Genomic DNA, 12,270 nt, shown 5'->3' with positions numbered 1-12,270 from the left:
AGGAAGAGCCTCCAGAAGAACATGGACAGATGCAGATAGGCAATTAACCTCCATGTTGGCAGAATACAACAAGTTGTTTTCCAGGGAGAAAAGATGCTACACCCAGAGATACTCCAGGAAATATTGAGAGACAGAAAGTCTGCTTTTTGCAACAGTGACAGTAATTTTTTTTAATCCCATTTATATCCCGCCCTTCTCCGAAGACTCAGGGCGGCTTACAATCTAAAGCCCAAATCAATGTGCTTAGCAATAGCCTTCATTCTATGTATATGCCTGCTTATTAGGGCTTTCGCCCCCCCCCCCCAGTGGCATTATTACAAAGTCAGCTTAATTGCCCCCAACAATCTGGGTCCTCATTTTACCTGCCTCGGAAGGATGGAAGGCTGAGTCAACCTTGAGCCTGGTGGGACGCGAACCTGCACTAATTGCAGGCAGCTGGTGTTACTTAAGGAGGCATTAGCCCACTGCTCCACCAAGGCTTCACCAAGGTAATGGTCAGCAGGTAGCTTAGTTGTCTATTCTTCGGTTCCCAGAACAGGAGAAGTAATAGATACACCAATGCCAGGGTCCTCTACACTTTTTCTTCCAAATACTATCCCTGCCCCATATACCACAAAAGATAATGTTTCCTAGGATGTCAGTAAGCGTGCTTATCCCATTCTGTTCCAGGAAGCTGTTGCTTTCAGCAGTAATGAAAATGACCAACCCCCCCCCACTCCCTTTACAGCACCTGCCAATGCAAACAGATATGCTGAGCTAATAACTAATTCCTCATCCAGATCCAGAGTGATTATGACTTTGTGCCTAGAGATTGAACAGAGACATTTGTTAAATACCAGCCAACTAGAGTAAACAGTCAAGATCATCTTGCTTCCAAGGAAGACCTATCAGAAGAGTTGATGGACATTCAAGCAACGGTCTAGAACAGGGGTAGGCAACCTCAGCTCTTTTATGATTCATGGACTTCAACTCCCAGAATTCCTGAGTCAGCATAGCTGGCTCAGGAATTCTGGGAGATGAAGTCCATGAGTCATACAAGAGCCGAGGTTGCCTACCCCTGGTCTAGAAGAAGGAACCTTGTGACAATGATAATGGTATTATGGACCTTATTGGTTTCTTATAAACCAAACTGAACAAGAAAGTGGCAGAAAATACCTTGTGAGGCAGGGTATCACCTTGGCTCTGCCTTTCAATAGTATGCTTTGTTCTGTTAACTGATTTTTCCATATTTGTAATCATCAGCTCAAAATATTAATTTGTAACTCTTGCCCAATTCTCTAATGCAAAGGATTGGATGCTGTGCATTTCAAGAATGTTCAGAACGTCTTCTGTTTGGCTGGATTTAGACAGACTATATTTTTGGGTATAATTATTATTAGCAATGGTTCAAAACACTTTTTAAAAAAATATCTTGACAGTGTGTTCATTTCATTGACACTGTTCTTCTCGTTCTCAGTTAAAGTCATTTACCGATATCTGCACACAATCAAAGGTTGGGCTATGCTGCATTGCCTGTCATGCTCTTTGCTGTATGATACCTGATTATGTGTAAGAAAAAGTGCCTTTATAGTCAATAACTTTTATTTTCTTCCAGTGACCATAATTAAAATAGCCAAAACTCATTAGGTATGCAGCATTTGATATCACATTCATTATGCAAATTCCCAGTCCCCAGATACCCTATATTAATACTTTATGAAGCAAGTAAAGAATGGCTTAGAAGCAATAACAGCAAATATGATGGCAAAAAATGAACATTGTTATATTATTTAAACATTAATGCCCAAAGTATGGCCTATTCAAACATAGTATTTTAGAAAAGATTTCTATTCCCCAAATCACAATTTTCACACTGAAAATATAAACTAGAGAATAATAAACATCCAACTGTATGTTGATATTGCAAGTCTTCACCTCATGCAAATTTACATCAGGGAATCATTTCCTCCCTTTTTTTATTGCCAGGTGTGAGTGATATTCCTTAAGCAATTAAAATATAAATTATGCAGGTCACCCAAAATACTTAGAAATGCCTGGGTAAAAGTGATTTAAAAATCTCAAAACAGTCCAATGCTCAGTAAACGAAAGGGAGGATAGAAAACAGACACAGAAAATGTATAGAACATAAATTATTTACTTTCTTCTTCATTTTACTTTGCTTGAAATTATAGGCAACTCCTATCCTGAGATTTTAAGTAGTTAGCAGTTCCCCAACAAAATAGTGCTAAACTACAAACATTAAAAATTAACATTAAACAACAGTCAAATAAAAGCCAAAGAACTGGCATCTTCGTTCACCCTTAGGAGCAACTCAAATATCTATGATATCCTCAAATGCTTTACAAAAGATCCAGGTCTCTGAAATACAACGGGGATGGGACCATATCCCGGATAAACTGTTCCAGAGAAAGGGGGACACCAGCCTATCACTGACATTCTTAGGGGAGACACCTCTAGTAATTCTCATTGGATGGACAGAAAACAATTGGAGCAGGCAGCCTCATAAGATACTCAGGCCCAAATCTATAAGGTTTAAAAGTAATAATTATCTTTGAATTGCATCTTAGAAGTCAACTGGTAACCCTTAAACTCCTGCCACAGAGAAGACACATGGGTAACACGGAGAGAGCCCATGACCACAGCAGCTGCCACATTTTGAACCAGCTGTAGATTCCAAGTGACCTTCAAGTGCAGCCAATGTAGAATTAATTACGACAGTCAAGAAATGAGGTGAAAAGGACATAAGTGACCATCCGTAACCAACTAACACAGAAGCATTCAACATGGCCACATTCTGTTGCAAATTTCACTTTTTAAAAAAGTATTGATGGCATATGTCCGTTTGTTCTCACCTAGAAAGGCAGAGGGTGAGACAGTCCCGTTGCTTCTGGCTACCATGACACTAATGCCCGTCTCCACAAAAGGTACAGAAAAATCAATAATTTGGGAGCGTTCCTCATTGATGGTGAGAGACCCAATGGCCATATCTGCTCGCTTGTAATATACCTGGAAGGTGGAAGAAAAAAAAGAGAGGACATGAATAATAATGTCATTCAACAGAACTAGCACTAAATGGATACCAATAAATTTCTGCTTGCTTTCATTTTGAATCCCTTAGCAAATTAAAGAATGGAAGGTAAATATGATGTGAAGTCAATTTTGGCTCCTGGTGACTTTGAGAATACATCCATATGGTTTTTTGGAAACAGTATGGACATGGTTTGGTTATGTCGGAGCCATCAAGAGTTGTGTTTCAAAATGAGCAGCCATACAATTCTGTTAAATAAACAAATGGTTTCCTGTTGTTTTCTTTCACAACTTCTTTTTTAAAACTTTCCAATGTAGCCCTCACCCCTGTTTTTCTCTGGAGGTCTCCCAGTTCAAACTCTAATCAGGCCCAGCCTTGCTTAACTTCCAAACACAGACAAAATTGGCCAGGTGCTGCTCCCTAATGAGAATAAGCCTTTGTGTCTATGCAGGCTTACTTGGGAATAAGCCTCACAGAACTTGGTAGGACTTATTTTCAAGGTTGTACCTTGAAGGGACCTCTTTGCATGGCAACTGTACAAATACTATGATACTATCATTACTTCAGATCAAGTGTACTTAAGAAGACTGTTTTCTTGATTTCTATACCTGGATGAGTCCAGCCCTTGAAAATGTGTTTGTGCACCATCAAGAAACAATTTCCCACCATATATGGCTCTCCCAACCCCATTTTCTCCTCTGGGTGTCAGGATTGCCATTGATGTCCTCTCAGTACAGACACAAGCAAGGAATAGATTTGGCCAGAAATAGTGGGACGCTTGATTCTTTCACAACTCTGCCCTTTTTCTCTTACAGATACTATAGTTCTTGAAATGCTTCTGAGTGGACATCCAGTTCAGAAGGATTTATTATTTAGAGCCATGGTGGTGCAGTGGTTAGAATGCAGTACTGCAGACTAATTCTGCTGACTGCCAGCTGCCAGCAGTTTGACAGTTCAATTCTCACTGGCTCAAGGTTGATTCATTCTTCCATCCTTCTGAGGTCAGTAAAATGAGGACCCTGATTGTTGGGGACAATAGGCTGACTCTGTAAACCATTTAGAGAGGGCTGTAAAGCACAGTGAAGCATATATAAGTCTAAGTGCCATTGCTATTCTTATGGGGCTAAGACAAAACAGGAGGAGAACCCTGAAGTGTAACATCACAATTTTTCTATTTCTTTTCAGGCAGCACAGAGAAATCTATCCCCTGCCACTCACCTAGGTGAGAAATCCTAAAATAGGCTGCCAGATTAGGAGTCAGTCTAAATATCCCAATCAGCACCAAAAGGTAGGGCTCTTGACACTCAACAGCCTGTTATCTTATTCAAAGGATGGCCTAATCACAGAGCAGCAGGCTTAGTGTTAGTTGCATGGAATGGAAGGTATGCATTTTACACATGACTATCCAAAGACAAGAGACTTCACTCCCAGGTTAGCATACCCCAATGCCAACCTGAGAATAAGATTCTAGCTCCATTTCACATTCCACAGATTGCCCAAGAAAGAGACTAACTCCCTATTTGTAAAGGCATTTTCTTAAAGTTGCCATCTCTTAAGGCTGGATCCCACAGACAATGCTGGGGACTACTGAGTGGTAGGTCTTCTTTCTAGTTGAGAGATGTGCTTGGAGGTATAGAATTTTCATTGCCTTTGGTCTAAGCTAAGTCAGCCTTAAGGCATGTGTTACAGTTCAGAAGGATCGCATAACTTTAGAAGAGAACCAAAGTTGCATGTCTGATTTCATTTTCTCTACATGGAGAACTTCTGACAAATACCAGTGCATCAAACCTGTAGGTAGGTAGTTAAAATTCAAACATTGTGACTTTTAGGATACCTAATTCCTTACCTCACCAATCATGCCATTCCAGAAACCATCCACTATTTTACCATGTTTTCCATTTGTCACCAGGTAGAGATCATAGGAGAACTTCACAGTCTTGGCTAGTTTCTTTAGGATGTCAATGCAAAAACCTTTACAGCAAAGTTTGGTATATGGGTCCATAGGTTCATTCCCACTGGAAAAAAGATGAGAAGGCACTCAACACTCACTCTGTGTCCTCCAAGCAAACCATGTCAGGACTATGTACAATTGCTTAAATCAAAGCCTTGAGACATCCTGAACCTAAATCACTAGACCCTGGCATGTTTCCTCAGAGCCACATTATAGTCACTAGCCGAATTCCTCTGTTCCAAAGTAAAAATAACTAAACCATTACTAGGATGTGGCAATCTTGTATTCTTATTGCTATCTATAGTCCTGTTGTCTTTAGAAAAACACAGTCATAAATAATCAGCTTGCCAGCTTAGCATGGCACTAAATAATGGGCATGCCATCACAGGATATGACACATTGTAAATGAGCTGTGTAACTTCATCAGTGCCTAGAATGGCTAATGTTCCACATTTGTTACTTTCTGGAGCATCTCCTTGGTGTGAGAGCCATTACAGAAGGCAGGGATGCCTACACAGAAATGCTCACACACACTCCAGCTGTCAACATGTACTTTTTCTATTATTACTCTCTAAGCCAGGGATGGGTGGTCTTTGGGAACTGTGTGTGCGTGTGGGTGGATAGATAGATAGATAGATAGATAGATAGATAGATAGATAGATAGATAGATAGACAGACAGACAGACAGACAGACAGACAGACAGACAGACAGACAGACAGACAGACAGACAATGGATGGATGAATAAAAATACCAAATCCAATCTGAACATCTGGCTGACTGTGCAACACACCATAATATATTTTTAAGAATGTTTACAGAAAAGCAAATGTAAAGAAAAAATATGAAGAGAAAGAAATAAAGAGAAAGAAAAGTAAGTGCAAAAGCAAAGCAGAATAAGAAAGAAATTAGTTAAAGAAACAAGAAAAAAACATGCTACTTCTGACCTTCAACTTCAATAGTTATAATAATACTCATTATTCCTTCTCCCTCTTGGTATTATAAAAATCTCCTCACCTAGCTCTGATATCTTTACAATCCATTCCTCCATTGAAAGAAGTTCAGTATTCCTTCAAAGAAGCTCACTTCAATTAAATCAATCAAACAAACAAACAAAAATCCTAAAATTCACCATTTGGAGCAAAGTGGCAAATAATGTCTCACAAGGGAAAGGATTTGCCAAAAATACAGAATCAGGATGCTTCTGAGAATTTTGGGTTGGTACCAGAACCAAGCTCACTAGTCCTTTCACACAATCACCCATTTTTTGTTTTCCCTAAGCAATCCAATTTCAGGTGGGGAAAAGTTGTTAATTTTGCAAAGTACATTGCAATAAACTCTTAAGGAGATGATATGCTATCTTTATCATCAAGACAATTCTTAATAACATCTGTGACAGCTTATGAACCCAAGAGGAGAGGAAAGAACATACGGAGGACCTTGATGAGTCAGGCCATTGAATCTAGTATCCTGTGTCACCCAGTAGGTAAACAACAGAAGTATCCAAGATATTTATCAACAGGAGTGGGAGAAATCATATGACATTTTAGGTCAATATTGGAAGAAGGAGGAACTGCCGACTATAGAAGAATGGACTTTAAAAGTTTCTGACCTGGCGGAAATGGCAAAGATATCGGCTTATTTGAAAGACCATTCGCAACAACGTTATATTATGGAGTGGAAAAAGTGGATTGATTACATCCAGAACAAATATGGGACCAAAAAGTTTCATTTAGCATTTGTACAAGTTTTGATGTGATATTAGTATTGCTTGTAGTCATTTTATACGAGCTAGAGTGCGATAGACTTAATAGTTTATTGTTGTTAGCATATGGTTGTTTATGATTGTTTTTACTTTTATACCTTGTATTTAGCTCTGGGAAGTCGGGGATGGGGAGGGGGGAAGGGGAGGGGGAGGGCTAGGGAGGGTTAGGAAGGGTTGGGTAGGGGGTGGGGGGGAGGGATTGTTAAAGATAAAATGTATTGAAAAACTTTTCAATAAAAAAAAGAAGAAGTATCCAAGATATTTATCAACAGGAGTGGGAGAAATCATATGACATTTAGCACACTATCCAGCAACAGGAGAAGAGATCATAGGAAAGACAAAACATTGGAGCTCCTGCAGTGGTGGGAAATTTTACCAGGCAAATAAATCTCCTTAAACAGGAAGCACTCACAACTTCTTTCTTACAAGGAAGCTTTGAATACTGTTTGTTTTCACATTTTTAGTACTGTTGTGTGGATTGTCTTCAAATTTACTTCCTGATTGGGAGAAGGAGGAATCCCCTTCCCATTCTCATGTTTATTTTTGCTATGGAAAATGGGCCATTTTGCAGACTTCTGAGGGAGTTATGGTAAACTTCCTGAAAGCAGAACCAATGAGCGCGGTAAAGACCAAGGAACTGGTGAGTAGACTGATTCCTTGGAACCTCTCCAGATAAGGAGAGGATGAGAGATCACCCACCTGTGCTCCAGATGGCTGCTTCTCAAGGGGAGACTGCAAGACAGCAGTTTCCCACAGATTTCAGTACATGGGATGAAGAAATTATAAATGGAATGAGGGTCCAGATAAGTTTGGAATATTATTTTTACTATAAGATGCTGAAATTAACTATAAAAAGTAAATAGCTTCTTGTGGGAAACAAGATTTATTTTAGCTATCCTGGCTGTGGTTAGGTCATAACAAAGATAAATTACTTTTTATTAGAAACTGGACACTAGAGGGGACTAAAGATTCTAAGCAGAAGGAAAACAATTATAAGCCTGCTCATGATGTTAGTTAAAGCTGGGACTTACAAAATGACATAAAACATTATAGCATCAGAAACATTAAAGAGAATCTTTGAAGAACGAAGCCAGAAAGTTCTATTAGTTTTCAGTTTAAATTTATTAGGGGCAGAAAGTAACTTTCTTCATTGGGCAGGAACATTGATGACACAATCTTGATTAGAGTAACAGGCAAATTATTAAAAAGCTCAGTCTCTGGGTCCCAACATGTATGAATGCAGATTGATTGCTAGCGCCAGCCACTTACCTCCTTCGACCAGCCAAAACCCTTAATCTGCAAACCAGGTTATGCCCTATATGCTTCCAGGCAGTGGTGGGATTCAAATATGTGAACAACCGGTTCTCTGTGTGGATGCTGCTTCCGGAAGTCCATTCTGGGCCTGGGCAACAAAAAATTAGCTACCGGTTCTGCTGAAGTGGTGTGAACTGGCTGAATCCCACCACTGCTTCCAGGAATCATGACTGATTATTCACTGCTCAGTTTGAAGCAGAAACATGAACCTATTCCTGGTTCTGTTCAACACTAACCAAGAAAATCCACCTTCAAACTCCTTGATATTTTAAATCACAGCTAGAGAATTTCAGTTTTGCAATCCCAAGAACCTGAATTTCATTGCAGAATTCTGATGGCACAACCACAAAATAGCATGGTTTCTTACTATTTCAGGAAATAGTGGTCAAAATAGGAGCAATACACTTTAAATTGCAAATTTAATTGCAAATTAAAATTGCTATTACTCCCAATCCTTAAAACTTGGGGACAAAAAGAGTAATCTGTTATTCCCCTACATTTTCTGCTCATCTAACACTATCAGTGTTTTATTTTCAAACATCACTACAAAATTACAGCTACTTTTATTAATATGAAACAGGGATTCTTAGCCTGGGGTCTACAAACTCATGGGGAATCCATGAATAAATTTCACGGGGTCCATGAACTAGGATGGGGAAAAAAACCCTTCATTTTCATAACCTATGATTGAAATTTAGCTTTTAATTTGACAAGGCATACAGTATACTGTATGCAACAAAATAATATATGACTTCTAGATTTCAAAACTGTTTGTTAACTTCAGTCTCATTATCTAAAATGAATATTCCCTTAAAAAACATGGTTATGTGAAGTACTCTCAAAGGGATCATGGTATCTGGTGTAAAATACGTTGAACTTGAAGCCAAGAAAGGACAATAATCCTAACATGTAGATATAGCAATGGGAAAACTTTATTTTGTATTTCCTTCTTACTTGCAATTTTAAAGGCCCTAGATCATGCCAAAAGGGGGGGAAAGGCTGGTAAGAGTAGGAACAGTTTGTAGCTAACTACCATTTTGACTGTGGCACACATGAGTAATTTTCCCTGTTAAATGTTTCAAAATTGAGATCTCCATTGACTGTTAATCATTTTCATCAATCAAAACAACTTTTACTTCCAGTATCACCTTAGGAAGTGCACAAATGGCATTCCAAACAAATGGCAACTATTCTTCCATCCATGACCTATTATCCATCATGTTTGTGTTCATTTTATGCAAATTTAGTTAACAGCGTGAGATCAATTAAAATATAGCAATTCAATTCAGGTATCATGCTCTTTATACGCTTTCATTAGGATTCATATTGTTTCAGACAGAGAGGTACAGAATAGGCACTAGGAAGTAAATTTTATCATGTTACCGGTGTCAATCATTCTTTGACCCTGCGGGCTGGGAGGGATGAAACCTATAATCCGACACATCTGATGGGCAGCACATTAGGAAAGCCTGCACAGCAGCTCCTTCTGGGCAATGCGGCTGAATTGAAAGCCATTCAGTTGAATGTCTGAATGCTAAACCTGGTCCATTCACTCCGTGCTTTAGATTCTGAATTCATCCTTTAATTTGGAAAGGTTTCAAAGCTTGGAGCAGCTACTATTCAGGCTTTCTCACTATTACTTTTTTCAGGGAAAATCCAGCAGAGTGAAGGATTGATGTGTTCCAAGGACACCCTCTCTCAGATGTTCACCCAAGTTGGATAAACATTTCCAACTTATTAGGATGCCAATAAGAAGAAGATAGAGGCAGCAGCAATATTGGACAGACAAATGCATAAGTGACAAACAGGTTCTGCTACTGAGGGAAACACTTGGCTGATAACCTTTAGTTTCAGTTAACCTAATGAGTTAAACATAAATTATTAAAGCTGCTTCAATATTTATCTGATTCCCTTGGTGAAACATGGAAAGTGGACATCAGGGTCCCAAATTTCACTATCGTAACCATAAAGCTAATAGATTATGCCTCTGTCTCTATGACAGATAAGTAGGGTTAAATCTCCCATAATTCCTAGGCAACACAATCAAAGGACTGAGGGATGTCATGGTCTGGAATTCTGGAGAAGTTGTCATTCCCATCTGAAGGACACCAGATTGTAAAACACTTTATGATGAAACAAAAGGCAAGCAAAAAATACCAAATGAATGATGGTGGGCAGTGAAGAAAGCAATTGGTTTAGGAATAACATTAATGCAGCTGGTTTACATTAGAAAACATGTTAGGGTTTCTGGACAAAGATATACATTGGAAACCAGCCCCCCTCCCTTTAGCAAGCCAACCTTCTGTTGGCTCCAGTACTGCTTTCTCCTATTTCATCCTTTGGATTCTTCCCTCTCATTTACCTGACAGAGGAGTTGGTCTGCTTCCGGCAAGGGACTGTGTTGCGGACACATACTCCAGTGGATGGATCTGTGTTCTCCACAATCACAAATGGTCTTTCTTCAAGGGTAGCCACTGTGAGGTGGCGATTATCTGACATAGGCTGCAAGAAGGATCCATAGCGTGGCCACACTGGATATTCCATGCGGATAATTCCCTTTTCCCATTTCCCCACCTGTGCAGTAGCAAAGAGTGAGGGATGCTGTTTGAACCAGGTAAATAGAGTGCTTTTGGATTTTTATATACTATTGTCAGTAGGATATGTAAACAGGGCTCCTTGAGAATCATTATCACCATCATCGTCAACAACATCAGAGGAGGAGAAGACCATACAGAAGAAGAGCCAAATCTCTTTCTTACTTTATAGTTTAAAGCAAACTAGCAGCATGAAGTGATCCCTGAAGTCTATACAATATTAGAATATATACCAGGACAGCATCTAGAGCTCTGGGACTGGATAGTATTGACAGCCTTTGTTCTATCCAGAAAAATATCTATAGCCTTTGGGTAGTCATAATCTAGAACAATTTGCCAAACAGTTTGACAGTAATCATTGAATAATGAGTGATCTGAGACTATTAAAGTTCCATCTGTTTTATATGGATACAGCAGCCAGACTTTTTATTTCTGTTATCCTCATGGATGGTGATCATTTTTGCACTCATGCTGCAAATGGCATTAAGCTATAGCACTTCACAAATAGATATTACTATATTAGCTTTAAACTGTGCTGGATTTTTAAATGACCCTGAGGAAATAGTCTAGGTAATTGTAATTATTTACAAAGATTGGAAATGAATGTGATGTAATTTCTAGCAGAAAATTTTTGGATTTCAAATGGAATAATGGGTACAGATTTTTGTTGTTGTTCCGGGAATATTTGAACAACTCCAATAACTAATTATAAAATGGACTACCCTGCCATTAAGCCTGTTTTCATTAGGCCTTCTGCTCTCCATTTGCTCTGTCACTTGTATTCTTCTTACTTAGAACTGCAGCCAACCACTGAGTAATGTATCATCCCAGAAAACTTGAGGATTAGTATATTATTTGCCTTACTGGAGAAACACTTGTTCAAGAAAAGTTATTATCAAGGCATAGGTTAAATAATCACTCTACTTATGCATGGAAAGCAAGGGGGGATCAATTTATCAATATGCTAGGATAGTCATCCCCCTCATAAATCCTATTTGAAACCCATAGTGGAATGTGGAGAAGGGAGGGAGGGAGTGAGGAAGGAGGGACCAAGTTTTGTATGGCTAGATCAAAGTTGTAAAAACATAAAAGACACTATAATATGGCCTTGCTGGATTTTGTGAAATAACAGAAATGGAGGTAGGATGTTTTCAAGCTTTTAAAACATTCTTAATATTCTTAAAATTTTTGCTAATTTCTTGCTAATATGTATGTGTATGTATTTTATGTTATAGTTGAGTTCATGCATCATATATATGAGGGAAAAAAGAAAAATGGACATTGAACACATCACTAGAATGTTGCAAAAATCAAAAGGCCTTCTTTCAGTGGCTACACAACGTTAAAGTACATGTAGATGATTTCTCTCTGAAGAAAGCAGCATGGTGCAAATATGGCCTTTTCCTTAGTTAGTGTACATTCTGCATATGACAGCAAGGGCCTTTGAAGCACAGCTCTCAAAACATATTACTCTTTCAGATGTCCCTTCCCAAAGCTTGAAATTCTTTAAACATTTCTCCTATTTTTTAAAAAAAGTTTAAATTAAACCTTACATTTCCCCATTATGTTTCAAGCTAAATTCTATTTATTTATAATGGTTGTGAAATTTCCAAATTTCA

At 38.7% G+C, this 12,270-nt stretch overlaps 1 protein-coding gene across 1 annotated transcript in view; it reads right to left on the bottom strand.

Moving 5' to 3' along the window:
- GRIN2C (glutamate ionotropic receptor NMDA type subunit 2C) overlaps nt 1-12,270 on the bottom strand; it is a gene marked incomplete at both ends in the record, with an annotated part of 56,207 nt that overhangs the window by 28,296 nt on the left and 15,641 nt on the right. Inside the window, 3 exons of the mRNA XM_083353399.1 lie at nt 2,853-3,006; nt 4,875-5,043; nt 10,420-10,631. Of these exons, the coding sequence (XP_083209525.1) occupies nt 2,853-3,006; nt 4,875-5,043; nt 10,420-10,631 (535 nt within the window). The remainder of the gene's footprint in view (nt 1-2,852; nt 3,007-4,874; nt 5,044-10,419; nt 10,632-12,270) is intronic.

This window comes from Vipera ursinii (genome assembly GCF_947247035.1).
Source record: "Vipera ursinii genome assembly, chromosome: 2".
NCBI classification, from domain to species: Eukaryota; Metazoa; Chordata; class Lepidosauria; order Squamata; family Viperidae; genus Vipera; species Vipera ursinii.
This window is presented reverse-complemented; position numbering and strand designations above follow the sequence as displayed.